A 16,747-nucleotide genomic window follows, 5' to 3' on the forward strand; every position below is an offset into this window, starting at 1 on the left:
GGTCTCCGAGTCTGAGGCTTGTGACCCGAAAACCAAGCAGCTGAGCGATTGCCTGCGCCGAATTGGAGACGAGCTGGACGGGAACATGGAGCTGCAGAGGTGCGTTTACTGTCACGTGGGGGCGAGAAACCAGGGTAATAGGCCCTTCTTCCTGGTATTGTTTATTGGCAAATGGGAGTAGAACCAGCGGAAGCACAATTGCCTTTCTGTCCTCTACCAATCTGTGCCTCTTTATTGATAGCAAGGGGAAATGCCCATCCCTGTGCTGTGTATGCAGAAGAGGAACTTGCTTTTTTCTTAGTTTAACTTGTTAACTGTCCATAAGCTCCTGGAAAGATGCAGGATTAAAACAGCGCAGGTAGGATTAAAAAAACACAAAGCAACAAGAGCACTAAAACAACAACATCAGTAAAAAGTTACTTGAATCACAAAAAATAAACATTTGCCTGGGGCAGCAAAGAGATTACAGCATGTACTCAGTGAGCATTTCTGGAGAGGACATACCTCATACAAGGTGTCGTGGAAAAAAGCTACCTGCTGCATCCACCTTGTCTACTTCTGTAGTGTACAGTTGTTATTATTATACCACTTTAACCAAGCATGGCTTCCCCCAAAGGGCCCTAGGAAGTATAGTTTAAGGGAGCTGAGAGTTATTAGGAGACATTGTTCCCCTAACAGACCTAAAATCCCCATACAGTAGTACCTCTGGTTACGAACTTAATTCATTCAGGAGGTCCATTCTTAACCTGAAATCATTCTTAACCACTTTAGCTAATGGGGCCTCCCGCTGCTGCCGCGACGCCAGCGCACAATTTCTGTTCTCATCCTGGGGCAAAGTTCTTAACCCGAGGTACTACTTCTGGGTTAGTGGAGTTTGTAACCCGAGGTACCACTGTATTTCTCGGGGAAGAGGGATTGATTGCTAAACCTTCTGGAAGTTGTAGCTCTCTGTGGGGATGCTGTTTAGGTTTTGTGCCGCATATAAACCTCACCACCGGGGTTTGGTTCACTCCGGGGATTCTGAATGGATTTGGACGTCTGCCCAAAATACCACTCCTTTTTATTCAGGGAAGGTTCCCCATTTCCTCTTCCAGCACGACTTGTACTTGGCCGCGTTTAAATCTGATCCCGAGTGCAAGCTGTGCTGCTTCAGCCAAGAGTCAAACACACCAAATGTTATATGAGATCCGGTGCTAGACAGGTTAGATGGCCCCACCCACCTGTCAAATGTGGCCCACAGAAGCCACAATGAATCTGGCTTGCCAGCTGGAAGTGATTCCCCAGCTCGATATGGACAGGTGAAATGCAGTTCTATTCCAAGAACCTCTTGCTGTGTATGTTCGCATGCTTTGAGCACAGAGAGAGAGAGCACACCTGCAAGATCCTCTCCAGGTGACGCAGTGTCAAAAATGGGGTTAGAAGGCAGGTTTTGCTGTGATTCCAGCTAGGCTAGGCTAATTCTCCTCCTCACCAAGTGGTTATTGAGACACTAGCTTGTTTTTCATCTTTGACACCTCCTCCCTCTCTTCCCCTGTCCTTCTGCATCACCCATTCCTGGCTTCTGCTTCTCGGTGGCCCTAGTGTGTGATGAAATATTTGAGGCTGGCCTAGAGAGAGAACTTACTGCATCACTGCATGGGGCTTCTGAGGACAGACAAGACCAAGTAAAATAGAAGTGTTTCCACTCCTTTTGCATGGACATCAAACACTCCTGCAACGGGAGACATTAGAATGATTAGAATGTGCTTCTGCGCCTTTGGGGAACTTTGTGGGTGGCTTTTGTTTCATATTCCACCTGTAAATAAATGTGTTGGGGTTTTGTTTTTGTTTTTTTGCTCCCTTGCTTCCCATAACATAGGCTAGGCATCTGGGTACGGTTGCATTTCTTTTCTGGCATCCTCAAATTTTGCCGGGGCTCTTTTTGGAGTGCACATTTACACCCGGGTTTTAATATGCTCTATTTCATGCAAAGGAAGCCGGGTACCCACTGTGGACCATCTTGCTTTGGAGTAGGGATGGGGAAACTGGTTGTCTTTCTGATGTCTCTGATCTTACAACTCCTCGACTACTGCCTATCCGGATGGGGTTGGAGTCTAGAGGGCAAAATTCGGCTGGGTGACTTTCTGATCTGTTCTCTGTGGTTGACTCTCTGCCTTGTCAGATGCACGTCTGCCGAACTTATTAAATGGCATTAGCTTTTTACAGAAGCCTCAGCTCAGTGCTAGGTGTCTCTTTTTCCGAGTCTGCACTGAGCCCAAGCGCTTTGTGGTTTGTGTGGGAGGAAACCTCAGTGTTGCCAGCGTCTTCTTTGTGGCTGGAAGCATGCCTAAGCTGAGCTACTCCTTATCCTGTGTCCCCTGCAGAATGATCGAGCAAGTTCAGATGTATCCTCCCAAGGAAGTTTTTTTCCGAGTGGCTGCAGAGATGTTCTCGGATGGAACCTTCAACTGGGGCCGTGTGGTGGCTCTTTTTTACTTCGCTTGCAAGCTGGTCCTCAAGGTGGGTGTGTCATGTTCCCAGCCCCACCCCGTCTGGTCTGGCCTCTCCTTCGCTGCATCTAATAACGGGCTGCTCTTCCCTCTTTTTTCCTTTCCTCACCCTTGGGCAGGCAATTTGCACTAAATTACCAGAGCTCATAAGGACGATCATCAGCTGGACCATGGAATACATCCAGAATCATGTCCTGTCCTGGATTCAAGCCCAGGGAGGATGGGTGAGTATACAGTGATGCTTTGGGGCGTAGAAAATCTTAGGCTAGGGGTGGGCAGACTTCAGGCTGATGGAATCTGCTTGAGTTTTGGGTTGTTGTTTTTTTACGAGAACCATACCAGCCAGAATCAGGTGGGAAATACTTGGAATGAAGGGACAGAGTGTCTCTGTGTACATGAAGCTCAGGACAGGCATTGTGTTTTCAGTACCAAAAGTGAACACACAAATCCTTTAACAAGTAAATCCACTCCTGGTTTTCCACAGTGCTTTCTCATTTACAGCAGCCTAATTTTGTAGAGTGATGATGATGATGATTGCACCTTAAAAGTGAACAATGAGGAAGCCTTGCAAGACTGCTGGGTAGTCAGCATGATTTGAGTAGCCCGTTTAGTGAGTATGGGTGTCAAATAACAGCTTCAGCTGCCTTTCTCACTGATTAGTTTATCATACCTTAAAAAGCTTACATATTCTGGAAATCTGAATATACGTTGCCTTTTGCTGATGTCTTTTTGGTGATAGGAAGCAAGCAATTCTTGCTCCTAGATTTTACCTTCTGCAGCCCTTCCCCCCACCCCAGTCAATACTTTTTTTCCTTTTGACTGATCTCTGTTCCTTTAACAAGGTTAGCTGGAGAGAAGAGTACCTGGTTGGGCCAGTGGGGGTGGTGTTGAAGGAGCAGAGGCTGCAGGGCAGTAACTTGTGATTGGAGAGAAGGTTTAACACAGTCTGCTGGCATCCCCCCCTGTTTTTTGCTGTTTAAAACTGTACCCCTCTTCCGCCCCTTTCCACATGTGATTGGAGCAGATCCAAATACTAACACGGGGCTTTTCTCCCATCATGGAGCATTGCAGTATAATCATCATCATCATCATCATCTATTATTTATACCCCGCCCATCTGGCTGAGTTTCCCCAGCCACTCTGGGCGGCTTCCAATCAAGTGCTAAAAACAATACAGCATTAAATATTAAAAACTTCCCTAAACAGGGCTGCCTTCAGATGTCTTTTAAAAATAAGATAGCTGCTTATTTCCTTTGCATCTAAAGGGCGTTCCACAGGGCAGGTGCCACTACCGAGAAGGCCCTCTGTCTGGTTCCCTGTAACCTCACTTCTCGCAATGAGGGAACTGCCAGAAGGCCCTCAGCGCTGGATCTCAGTGTCCGGGCTGAATGATGGGGGTGGAGATGCTCCTTCAGGTATACAGGACCGAGGCCGTTTAGGGCTTTAAAGGTCAGCACCAACACTTTGAATTGTGCTCGGAAACGTACTGGGAGCCAATGCAGATCTCTCAGGACCGGTGTTATGTGGTCCCGGCGGCCACTCCCAGTCACCAGTCTAGCTGCCGCATTCTGGATTAATTGCAGTTTCCGGGTCACCTTCAAAGGTAGCCCCACGTAGAGCGCATTGCGGTAGTCCAAGTGGGAGATAACTACAGCATGCATCATTCTGGCAAGCCAGTCCGCGGGCAGGTAGGGTCTCAGCCTGCATACCAGGTGGAGCTGGTAGACAGCCGCCCTGGACACAGAATTAACCTGCACCTCCATGGACAGCTGTTTAAGAACTTGTTAAGAGTGTCCTTCTGGATCAGTCAGTGGTCCAGCATCCTGTTCTCACAGCAGTCAGCCAGATACCTTTGGGAAGCATGCAAGCAAGACCTGAGTGCAAGAGCCCTCTCCCCTCCCGCAGTTGCCATTAGTGGGACTTGACTGCCTCTGACATGTCTCTGCATGCTTTTTCTCACTACTGCCATCCTTTTTTCTTTCCCTTCCAGGAAGGCCTCCTGTCCTACTTTGGCACCCCCACTTGGCAGACCATCGCTGTATTTGCCGCAGGTGTCTTGACTGCCTCGCTGACCTTCTGGAAAATGTCTTAATCCTCAGCCCCCCCACCAAAGGGGGGCCTTTTCATTGTGATGACAAAGCGGGGGAGTCACTTTCCCCTCTTTTTTTCTAATCAAAGAATGAAAATTGGCTAGGATTTTCCCCCTCCTGTTATGGGCAGGGGAGCTTTTAAAACAAATGCTGTCATTATCTTGGTGCCTTTTTTTTCTTTTTAAGTGCACACCCTTCTTTCACCCAAGGAATGTGTACTATTTGGCTTTGCTTTTTGCCTATCTGTGCCTCTTAGGGTCAGAGGACATGGAGTGTTTTTGGACTATGAAATGAAGGATCTGAGTGGCTGTTCTTGTTTGCTGGAGGGTCTGTCGACGCTGCTGAATTCCTGTTCAGTTTTCGAGAAAGAGGATGACTCTCTCAGGTGGCATCTCTCAAACTGAAGTGAGACCACTCTAGAAATGCAGATTGAGAAATCCTCAAGAGGAGAGAACCAAATTCTTTCCCTGCAGAACTTGAGAAATTGTCTGAGCAGATGATAGTGGTTTGGATTTCAGGATTTCAAGGCAACTTCCTGACCCAGCTAAGAATCAGCACTGCCGAGGAAGTGAATTTAGGGAGAGACTCTGCAGCAACCGATTTGTGTGTTGGGTCTTCGTTTTTCTGTTTGCCTGTCCTTGTTTTGAGGAAACTTCCATACCTGTTAAAACAGTAGGAATTCCAGAGCCTTGTTTCATTCTACCAGATCCATCTGTTTTTCTAGAGAAAAACTCTAGGTGGTGCTAAAGAGAGGCACTCATGCATATGCCCCAAGTCAAGAAAGCAAGAGAAGTGCTTTTAGAAAGCAGTTGTTCTCCAAGTGGAACAGAAGACATTGCAAGAAGGAAATTCACCTGCTTTGTTCTGTCCCCTGGAAAAAGCTTTCAGAAGCTGGAGAGAGCCTTGGTTGCTTAAAAAGCAGAAGAAGTGAGGAGGGTTTGCAGGTTGGGTTTCTGTCTATCCCACAGAGTTTTCTCATCTCGCTGCTCATCTCTTCTCCGTTCTGTATTTTAATGGATTAATTGTCCTCCAGGGGTTTATTAGGCGAAAAGAAAAGAAGAAGAAAAGCACCAAACTGTTCTGGCAAACCTTTCTACTCCATGTGCCAGTGTGGAATATCTTAATCCTACCTGTGATGGGGGCATTTGGCTCAGTGTGGCTTCTCCTCTTTCTCTCCTTTCCCCCACATGCACAGTGATAAGGTATTGTGACTGCATATCAGCACATAACACCCCGAAACCTGTGCTACCGTGCTGGCAGCGCACCTTGAAACATGTGGCGTTTACTTTCTTGCCAACAGGTGCTTGGAAACTTAACTACTTACTGTAAGGGGCCAGAGCTTTTGTCTTTGCCTAGCAGTCTTGGGTGCTGTCTGCTTCTTTGTTCCCCTTTCCTCCAGTTCATCAGTTGCTCATTGTAATGGGTTCTCAAAAATACTTATTACCAGTCAGCATCTTCCCTGATGTTTTGGAGAAAGTTGTTCATGGCAGATGGAGACAGACAGGTGCGGGACTGTCTGGCACAAGGGGGTGAAGGGTGGCAGAGAGGTATGCTGCTGGAACTGCTGAGGTATATATTGGGTGGTTTGGGGGCCTGCTTTGCCCCGTAACTGGCAAAATCCACTTCCTGTAGTCGTCTTCTTAGTTAGGCAACCTTTCAGTCACCAAGCCATCCCTCCTGCTGCGTGGGTGCCAGGAGAGAGCTGGGTGCATGTGCCCGCTTCGAGGAAGAACAGGGGCTCAAAATAAGGCACAAGTAAAGGGCTGGAGCAGTTTGGCCTTCTCAACTGCTTAACTTTGCTGAGGAACTGGATAATACCGCTTGAGACCGTCAAATCTGGCAAAAAAGCTTCTGTCCCCGATTCCAGCAGCAGATGCTTCTCAGAGGCCATCTTGGGAAGGGGAGGGTGATGGCATACAGCAGAGAAGGGTCCAACAGAGAACAGCATTTGGGTATCTGAATTGCTGCCTTCCAGATGTTCTGAGCTACCGCTCCCATCCCCCTCAGCCAACAGGGTGTGCTGGTGAGGCACAAGGGAAGGCTAGGTGATTCCATAAGCAGAAGCAAAAGGCTCATGTGGTTGCCAAGGCCTGTGCAGTGTCGGTGGCAAGCCTGTAACCCTCCAGGTGTTGTTGGCTGCAGTTCCCATCATCCTCCGCCATTGGCCAAGACTGGCTGGGGCTGATGACAGGAATGCAACAACATCTGCAAGGTCACTCGTTCCCCGCAACTCGCACAGTGCCTCTTGCAGAAAGTGATGATGCAGCCTATACATCCCTTCCCCCACCCCCAGCTGTACACATATTTGACAGCACATACAATCGGGGCAGGATATGACACCTAGAAGCCCCCAATAATCCTCCTTTACAGCCGTTGGGCAAATCGGTTCAGCCCTATGTTGCGTCGTGAAGCTGATGGGGAAACGAGGAGGGGGAAGTTTAAGATTTGGAGCATGAAATATCCCATAGTGGTGTGGGAGAGGCGGGTCAGGGAGAACCAAATGTACTTGAATAATTATATTGGGAGGGGGGATTTTGTTACCTCAGGGGTTGGGTTTGCGGGAGTGTAACGTCATTAAGGGAGGGGCTTGAGTTTTTCCCCATTGGGGTGGGGTGGGGGGACAGACAGGAAAATGCATATTGCTGTTGGGATTGGGATGATGGGCATCTGAAGTCTTATATTTGGAGTCTTTAATGTCATGACTTTGATTGGGATTGTAGAGTCTGAAAGTGGAAATGAATTGAACTGGGAGGTTGGGGAGGGGAGGATTCTGAAATAATGGGTTTTCAGTGCTTTGATAATCTCAATATGTGGGGTGTTTTTTTCTGTTTGTTTCTCTTCTAAGGGCTTCTGGGGTATTAAGGAAGCGTGGTTAATGGTGCAAGAAAACGTTGGAGGGTTTAACTCTTGGGTTTAAACATCACCACCTGAGGGGCAGTTCATGTCTGGATAGGTTTTGTGTCAACTACTCTGCAGCCTTGATTGTTAATTGTGGGTTGCATTACAAATATGCCAAGACCTGTATATGTGTGTGACCCTGGGTTTGCCCCCTTCTTGGGTATGTGTCTTGCCCTGTATTTCTGTTCCCGAAGCCCCACCCAGCATCATTCTTTATTTTCTTCTTCTTTTTGTGACTAATCTCTTTTTCTACCAGCATCTTCAGCTGTTCTCTTGATGCCCAGTGGACTTGCTGCTCATCTATTTGGGCAAGTGCCAAAGGGGCTGTGGCAAACAACTGCTGAGAGGTTCTCTGGTTGTCCACATTTGCCAGCTAATCTCATGGTGGTGGAGGAGTTGAACACACAAATGGTCCTGCTGGATGGGTTGTCTCCAATATGGAGGCAGGCACTCGTGCCAAGGGACCAGGCCCACACTATACATTTCAAGCTCTCTTAAATCATGTTAGAACAGCCATGGCTTCCTCCAGAGAATCCTGGGAGCTGTAGTTTGTTAAGAGTGCTGAGAGTTAAAGAGTTGCTAGGAAACCTATTCCCCTTCCAGAGTGGTTTAACAATATTTCTTCCCAGGGAACTCTGGGAATTGCAGCTCTGTGAGGGGGAAAACACATCTCCAAACAGCTCTCGGTGCTTTTAACTAGCTACAGTTCCTAGGATTTTTTAGGGGAAGCCGTGTGTGTTAAAAGTGGCATAGCATTGCTTTAAGTGTATGTTGCAAATGTGGCGTAAATCAGTCCTGCTGAGCCGTGACCTGCTTCTGAAATGGAGGTGAGCTGTTGGCAGAAGTCCTTAAAGCGTCAAGGCCAGCAAGCAGCAGTGGGTCAGCCTTCTCCTACTCCACCCTCCTACAAAATCTGCTTCAGGCTGACCTGAGGCCTTCAGCAATGGCTGCTTTTGTTTCAGGAGGGAGTGCGGGGGGTGAAGTGAAAATGTCATTGAGACAGGGGAGACACAAGTCCCTTAGCGAGGCCTCAGAATTTGTCAGTAGGTTTGCCCCCTCTGTATCTCTGCAGAGTGCCGTGTTATTTCATTGGGAAATAAACATTTAACAGTGCGTATTTCTGTGTTTTGGCATACCCTGCAAGAGATCCACAGCCCTGGAGCATAGCAGGGGGTAATAAGCCCCAATGGAGGGTACAGCCAACAGCAATCTCATATGGCTGCCATGAAGCCAGCCTTGTACTGTAACTTGAAGGGTGGCAGCAGCCGTCTTAACAGTTGAAGTTGATTCACATGTCTCTATGCAATTGACCCCTTACCGACGCAATAGTTTCTGTACTTTTTTAAAATAAATCAAATTACCCATTTTATAATTTTTTTTAAGGAAAAAAAGTTTGATACATCTTTTCTGATCTGTTAACTGTGAAGTTACAGTTTTTTGTTGGTGTGTGGCAATGAATTAAAAGATTTTTTAAAATTAAATTGCAAGTCTTGGGAGTTATTCATAAAGGGGGGGAAGGGTCTGAGGGAGGAAATGACAAGCAAACTGTATGAGTACAACCTGCCAACTGACTAATATATGATGGACCACCAAGGTCCCTGCTGATTTCTGGGATTATTGCCAAAGGCTGCTGGGCCTTGATCTGATCTAGCAAACCCTTGCATATGTTCTTACATAAAGAATACATAATACTCGGTTCTACTTAACCCAGATTAGTTATGCTTTATCTGTGTTAGATCCTGAGTGTGCGTGCTTGCTTGGTAAATGGAAAACCCAAGTTTGGTTTGAGGACTACAGAGATATTACCGTATTGGCCCAAATATAAGCCGCACCTGAATATAAGCCACACCTGTAAAATTAAAAGGGAAAGAAAAAAAGACAATACCTGAGGAGCGGGGGCCAAGGAGGCAGCGCCTTAACTCCGGCAGCAGCACTTCCAGAGGATCAGCACCACCATGGCCCCTCAATGGGATGAGAGAGGCGGCGGCTGGTGGGATTCATGCGCCCCTCGGCAGACTAAAGCCAGGCAGCACCTCGGGATAGTACTAGTCCCAGCACACTGGCTGCATCTCCTGTTACTCCTCCTAGCATACCTTCTTGCTCTCTCACCCACGCTCCTCCCTTCCTCGCCGCCTTCTGGCTCCCTCTCAGGGATCCCCTCACCCCGCCGCCATTTTGGGAGCCGGCCCAGCTGAAACCAGGCAACATCCTGCGATAAGCCCACTCCAAGCCGATTTTGGTAAGGTCACAAATATAAGCCGCACTTTTAACTTTTCACAATCAGAATTGGGGGGCGGGGAGGGAGTACAGCTTATATTCGAGCCAATATGGTACAGTGGTACCTCAGGTTAAGAACTTAATTTGTTCTGGAGGTCCGTTCTTAACCTGAAACTGTTCTTAACCTGAGGTACCACTTTAGCCAATGGGGCCTCCCTCTGCCACAGCGCAATTTCTGTTCTCATCCTGAAGCAAAGTTCTTAACCCGAGGTACTATTTCTGGGTTAGCGGAGTCTGTAACCTGAAGCGTCTGTAACCCGAGGTACCACTGTATTAAACAATGGACCATGCAAGAATGCAGCCTGACCACCAGGGGTCTCCCTCCTTCCCTCTCAGAAGGTGGCTGCTAGGGAAAGGACACTTTCCATGATAGCACCCAGATTCATTCATTTTTCTCTCTTTTCTCACCCTCCAGTTGTCAAGCAAATCCTCTCCAGGTATTTTATTCTGACCTGCCCTCTTCTGCTTATAGGGATATGTTGAGCCCTTTCATGTTTTTATATATAGCTACTGGCTTTGCTGCATTTACCTCTATCGCTTTATTGTTTCGATGTTGTGTTTTGATTTTAAACCATATTGAGGCTGTTAGTGGCAAAAGGGGACAGACGGAGACACAAATCCTAAACTCTGCTAATTCAGGGACGGGGTAACTCTTTGCCCCAACAGCCTCAGTTCCTTGTTCGCAGCCTACTTGGGGTGGGGGTCCAGTACTGGGTGGAGCAACAGATGCTACTCTTATTGCTTTAAGGAAGGCAGCAGCCCAGTGCATGCAAAAATCAGAGACTTCTATATGTATCCCTTTCCAGAGGCATGTTTGCAGTTCAAGGACACTTTCCACCCAGGCAAAGTAGGATGCGAAGGGGAGCAGGCATGGCCCGGGGAGAGTACCGAGGGCCGGACAGAAAGTCCGGGAGGGCCACATTTGGACCCTGGGCCTGAGGTTTTCCCCACCTCAGTCTTGGGCCCCTCACTAAGCTTGTTGACTCCACACTCCTTTCAGCATGACAGAACGCGTAGCAGGTCACAACCCACTGAAACTCCTGGCTGAGGTGTCTGAGCACCTGTTTGCTATGGGGATCAACTGGGGCTGGATCCTTGTCATCTTCTACTCTTTATACAGAGTCATCGCCCAGGGAAGCAAAGGAAGGATCTTCAAAGCAGGGGTGTCTGCAGTGCCATCCCTGAAGAGGCTGTGGGTGGGTGCTTAAAAGTCATCCGGATTATCAGGTGGCTTTTGCAACACAGCTGTGCCTTCTCATTCCAGTAACCTAACAATTTCTAGAGGCAAATTAACAACGCGGAGGACACATTTTAGGTCCATTTTGACCAAGGAACGTGCCAACAGCTGCATCCCTATCTGTCAGCCATAATAGTCCCTTGGGGGCAACTTGGGGCAGTCACTTGCCTACCTCACAAGGTTGTTGTGAGGAAAACACAGACTGCACTCCTGTGCTTACTTACCTGGGAGTAAACTCCATTGAACACTAGGATTTACCAAATACCATATGGAATCCTGTTCTCACTCATTTTGGAGTTAGTCCCACTGAACTCAGGCTGGCAAACCACTTCCTCCAGCACACGCCTAACGATGCTTACTCTGAATTAAGTCCCACTAAATTCAATGGCGCTTACTCCCTAGTGAGGGAATCTAGGGTGATATCCTTAAGACTGTCATAAGCTGCCAACTTTTATTCTCTCTCTCCAATTCATTTCCTTCACGCCCTTACCCATTTTTGGCGGGAAAAATGAAGATCTTGCCTGAAGAATTCTGGTGAACTCTTTTTTTTTTTTTTTAATGATATTTATTAGAATTTCAGAAAGAGTTACAAAAGTAAAAAAGAAATAGAAAAAAGAAGCAGAAAATACAAAATACAGAAAAAATAGAAACAATTAAAAATAAATCCATCTTTCCATGTCTTGCCTTTCATTTACTTATTTCCCTGACCTCCTCACACCTCCCTTTTTTGTATTCCAGTTCAAATGGTTAATTCAGCAAATACTTTCCCTCTTTGTTTTTATCTTAATTCTTTATCTTAATATATTATAGCTTTACATTTTCACCTGTTAACAATCCATTTTTACATACTCCGTTATAACATTGCTGCTAAAACCACTTCATTTCATTCCGACATCATTTTAACATTCATTAATTTTACAATGTTTCTGTAAATAGTCTTTAAATTTCTTCCAATCTTCTTCCAGCGACTCTTCTCCCTGGTCTCGGATTCTGCCAGTCATTTCCGCCAGTTCCATATAGTCCATCACCTTCATCTGCCATTCTTCCAGGGTGGGTAGATCTTGTGTCTTCCAATACTTTGCAATGAGTATTCTTGCTGCCATTGTAGCATACATAAAGAAAGTTCTATCCTTCTTTAACACCAATTGGCCGACCATGCCCAGGAGAAAGGCCTCTGGTTTCTTCAGGAAGGTATATTTAAATACCTTTTTCATTTCATTATAAATCATCTCCCAGAAAGCCTTAATCCTTGGGCACGTCCACCAAAGGTGAAAGAATGTACCTTCATTTTCTTTACATTTCCAACATTTATTATCAGGCAAATGATATATTTTTGCAAGCTTGACTGGTGTCATGTACCACCTGTATATCATTTTCATAATATTCTCTCTTAAGGCATTACATGCCGTAAATTTCATACCTGTGGTCCACAACTGTTCCCAGTCAGCAAACATAATGTTATGTCCAACATCTTGTGCCCATTTTATCATAGCAGATTTTACCGTTTCATCCTGAGTATTCCATTTCAACAGCAAGTTATACATTCTTGATAATATCTTAGTTTTGGGATCTAACAGTTCTGTTTCCAATTTTGATTTTTCCACCTGGTGAACTCTAAAGGTTATTCATTACTCTGTATTTTTTGTTACTCATAAAGTGTTAGGAGTGTTAGGAGAGTTATAGTACCTCTGGTGAGGGACATATAATGCCGCTTCTGGGGTACTTTGTTCACCTTTAGTCCCCACTCTGCACTCAGCTCTCACCTGTGGCTCCTAGAAGCTGTCAGCATGGGTCAGTGGCCACACCCTGGGAACGGCTTTGACTGATCAGCTAAATGAGGTGAAGGTAGCCGATGGGTCTCAAACCCTCAATGAGTTAGGGACTTCCCTTGCATGAAAAGACTGGCTCCAGTGGATTGAGCAGACAATAGTGAGTTCCAATGGTCAAGAAGATGGTTTCTACACATGCTGTGGAGGTGAGGGGCAGATAAGGCTTGTCAACCTGGGAAGGCAGCCCATCTAGAAGAAGGAACTCTCCAGTCCTAAGCCTCTGCTGCCTTGTGGGACATCTTTGGGAGAAGAAAAAGCTAAGGAGTAAACCCTACACAAATCTGGAGTGGAGTCCCTAAAATGGTTAGATTATGCTTTGTATGCCTCCTTCTGGCAACTCCTGCAGCCAAACGTATTGTTCTGCTTTCCTTTGGGGCCACATCAGCGAGTCCAAGAGTCTTGTCATTGGACCTCCATACATACCACCCAGGCTTGCACCCCAGGGAGGTCACTGCTGCTAGTGCAGAGTTTTGACTTCACCCCCGGAGGCACACGCCATTGTCTCTCGAGACAGATGGATGCCAGCAACAATAAAGGTATTATACTACTGTTAAGTCTGGCTTCTCTCTACTGAATGAGTGGCAGCATTCCTTTATTTCCTCAACTCTAGTCCAGTTCCAGTTGGTTTGACACACTGGTGGACTGGGCCATGGCCTTCTTAAGGAACCAATTGGCTGCCCGGATCCAGCAGCCGGGAGGCTGGATAAGTGACATATATGGGCAGGAATCTATAGGGCGGGGACGTTATTTAGAGTTATAGTCAAGGAGTGGAAGGACTCTTCCGTTCTCAGAAGAAGACATCAGAAGAAGAAGAGTTTGGATTTGATATCCCGCTTTATCACTCCCCTAAGGAGTCTCAAAGCGGCTTACATTCTCCTTTCCCTTGCTCCCCCACAACAAACACTCTGTGAGGTGAATGAGGCTGAGAGACTTCAGAGAAGTGTGACTGGCCCAAGGTCACCCAGCAGCTGCATGTGGAGGAGCGGGGAAGCGAACCCGGTTCACCAGATTACGAGTCCACTGCTCTTAACCACTACACCACAGCACATTCTTTGCAGGTATATTATTCCAGGTTCAAAATTCTCACTGTCTCCAGTTAGACATTACGGCAGGGATAGGGAACCTGTGGCCCATTGGATGATTTTGACTGCAGTTCCCAGCTGCATCAGCCAGCAAGACCAACGGTCAGGGATGATGGGACATGGAGTTGAACAACATCCGGAAGCCATAGGTTCCTGTTTGAGATTCTGGAGGATCTAGTGCTAGAGAGCTGCCAGCCACGGTAGACAATACTGGCCCAGATGCACCAATGGTGTGACTCAGTACAAGTATATGAACAAAAGAAAACAGTATCCTTCATTTCTATTGAGTGAACATATTTTTAAGCTGGCCCTGAATCACATTTCTCTTTGGGGTTTACTTGTTCTGTTGAATTGCTGCTGTGGTGCCTCTTGGGCTAACTTAAAAACCATTATTACTTGTAGGTACTTTACAAAGAGGGACGCGGGTGGCGCTGTGGGTTAAACCACAGAGCCTACGGCTTGCTGATCAGAAGGTCGGCAATTCAAATCCCCGCAATGGGGTGAGCTCCTGTTGCTCAGTCCCTGCTCCTGCCAACCTAGCAGTTCGAAAGCACGAAGTGCAAGTAGATAAATAGGTATCGCTCCGGCGGGAAGGTAAACAGCATTTCCGTGCACTGCTCTAGTTCGCCAGAAGCGGCTTAGTTATGCTGGCCACATGACCCGGAAGCTGTACGCCGGCTCCCTCGGCCAATAAAGCGAGATGAGTGCCGCAACCCCAGAGTCGTCCACGACTGGACCTAATGGTCAGGGTCCCTTTACCCTTTACCTTTACTTTACAAAGAGTTCGAGCAGGGGGCAAGCATGCCACAATTGTCAAACCTAGGCCGATCCTGGCCTGCCTTTCAGATGCTTCAACTCTTTTCCAATAGGTTTACTTGTTTCAAAACTGTTCCATGGGCAGTTTGCATCTCTGAAGGCAAACTGAGCACACAAACACGAGGTTCAGAACCTTGGACAATTTCATTCATCAAAAGGGCAAGTTTTTAGTTCTTAAGACTGAATACAGTATAGGCTTGACAAGACTATGAGTAGTACTTGAGGAAAACATCAGAAGCTGAATGGCTGCCACGACATAAGTTATTCCATGATTAGTCTGTAGGTCTTCATACATACTTTGCTCCTAGAAGCAAAAAAGTAAATTATGCAAGTAACAGAGGGCTTCATCACACGTCACAGAAAACCAGGTTAAATCATTGTTAAGTAAACCGTAGTTAAGCCACGATCCCTGACATACCATTATGTCCAAAGTAGGGATTGTGGTTTATTTTGCCATAGCATACCACAAACAATAAGCAAATAACAAACTTTGGGGTGGGCTATAAACTCATTGAACTTAACAGGCCTCCATAAGTCATGCCCATTAATTTCAATAGGCCTACTCTGAATCTGACTAGCATTGGACAGAGCCCTGTGTAAGTCGTTTTCAGGCTTGAAATGCCACAGTTCCTGATTCAGCCATAATGCGAAGTCAGGGGTTGTGGTCTGTTAACTCACATGAGAAGTGGTGAGGAGACTAACAGCCCAGACCGGGACGTGCAGTGTAAACCAAGGATGGGAGACATAAGGGCCACATTCTTTTCTGGGCAAGCTTCTGGGGGCCACTTGCCAGTGACGGGCAGGGTCAAGAGGCCGAAGTGGGCAGAGCAACCAATGTGACTGTGGTTTATGGCCAGCATTATGTTCATGTGAATTAACTGTGTGGCCGCCTATTAATGGCAAATCGGCATTGGACAAGAGTGGACCCTGCTGCTGGCCTGCATCAAGAGTCATGCCAGAGAGTTGTATAAACCCTTACTTGATAAGCCAGTTTAATACTGTGTGGTGTCTGAATTCAGTAAACACACTTTGGATAGGTATATCATTGACAAGTGTTTTAATCTGGTTTTTAGCTTATAGTTTATTTCAATTATTATTATTATTATTATTATTATTATTATTATTATTATATCTTTTAAATAGTTGCTTTTAACTTTTTTAAGGATATTTCAATTGTCTTTTTTATTTGTACATATATTTTAAATCTGTATACAGCCCTGTACCTGCAGGTCTCTTTGAGGTGGTTGTTGTTTTAAACAGTCAAGTGGTATATAGATTTTATTAAATAAAATTAAATATAAATAAACAAGGTTAAAGTGACAACATAGTCACAATACCCTGAGATTGGGGGTACTTCTTCGATAGGAAGAGACGAGTCTCTCTCTCTCCCCCCCCCCCCTGCCCAGTCGCTTGGGAGATACTTTAAACATCAGTTTGCAAAGTTTACAAAATAACATTTAGAGAACACATGGCTACTACTGCTGATATAATATCTTTGTGAGTGAGCTGACACCAGAATGACTCAGTGCTTGCTCTTCTCTTGCAGAACACAATACTAAACTGGAACCTGTTTCAACTAGAAGGAAAGAGCCTGCGAAACACCATTGCTACTATCGTAAATTGTGCTTGGCTCCTATGGTCTGGGAAGTGTGGGAAGGAATTGAATTGGTTTGGGAGGGTTTTTCCCTGACCAAAATAATCAGAAAGTAAAAAAAGGAAACTTTTATTCTCTCTCTCTCTCTCCAGTACAGTAGTACCTCTGGTTAAGTACTTAATTCGTTCCAGAGGTCCATTCTTAACCTGAAACTGTTCTTAACTTGAAGCACCACTTTAGCTAATGGGGCCTCCTGCTGCCGCTGCGCTGCCGGAGAACAATTTCTGTTCTCATCCTGAAGGAAAGTTCTTAACCCAAGGTAATTTCTGGGTTAGCGGAGTCTGTAACCTAAAGCGTATGTAACCTGAAGCGTATGCAACCCGGGGTACCACTGTATAGTGTACAGTTTAGAGTACTGGACTCTTATTGTAGCAG

At 46.2% G+C, this 16,747-nt stretch overlaps 1 protein-coding gene across 1 annotated transcript; it reads left to right on the plus strand.

Annotated features, from left to right (window-relative positions):
* The first annotated feature begins 6 nt into the window (after positions 1-6).
* Positions 7-8,958, plus strand: BAX (BCL2 associated X, apoptosis regulator). The gene is made up of 4 exons (XM_083584122.1): positions 7-99; positions 2,364-2,499; positions 2,609-2,713; positions 4,480-8,958. The coding sequence occupies exons 1-4, from the start codon at positions 86-88 to the stop codon at positions 4,579-4,581; spliced, it is 357 nt and encodes a 118-aa protein (XP_083440248.1). The 5' UTR covers positions 7-85; the 3' UTR covers positions 4,582-8,958.
* The last annotated feature ends 7,789 nt before the right edge of the window (positions 8,959-16,747 follow it).

This window comes from Podarcis filfolensis (genome assembly GCF_964270895.1).
Source record: "Podarcis filfolensis genome assembly, chromosome: 13".
Taxonomy (NCBI): domain Eukaryota; kingdom Metazoa; phylum Chordata; class Lepidosauria; order Squamata; family Lacertidae; genus Podarcis; species Podarcis filfolensis.

Bases quoted from the DNA above. Each gene is read 5' to 3' on its own strand.
- BAX (XM_083584122.1), top strand. The intron at 2,500-2,608 runs GTGGGTGTGTCA...ACCCTTGGGCAG, and splicing joins CTTGCAAGCTGGTCCTCAAG to GCAATTTGCACTAAATTACC. The intron at 2,714-4,479 runs GTGAGTATACAG...TTTCCCTTCCAG, and splicing joins TTCAAGCCCAGGGAGGATGG to GAAGGCCTCCTGTCCTACTT.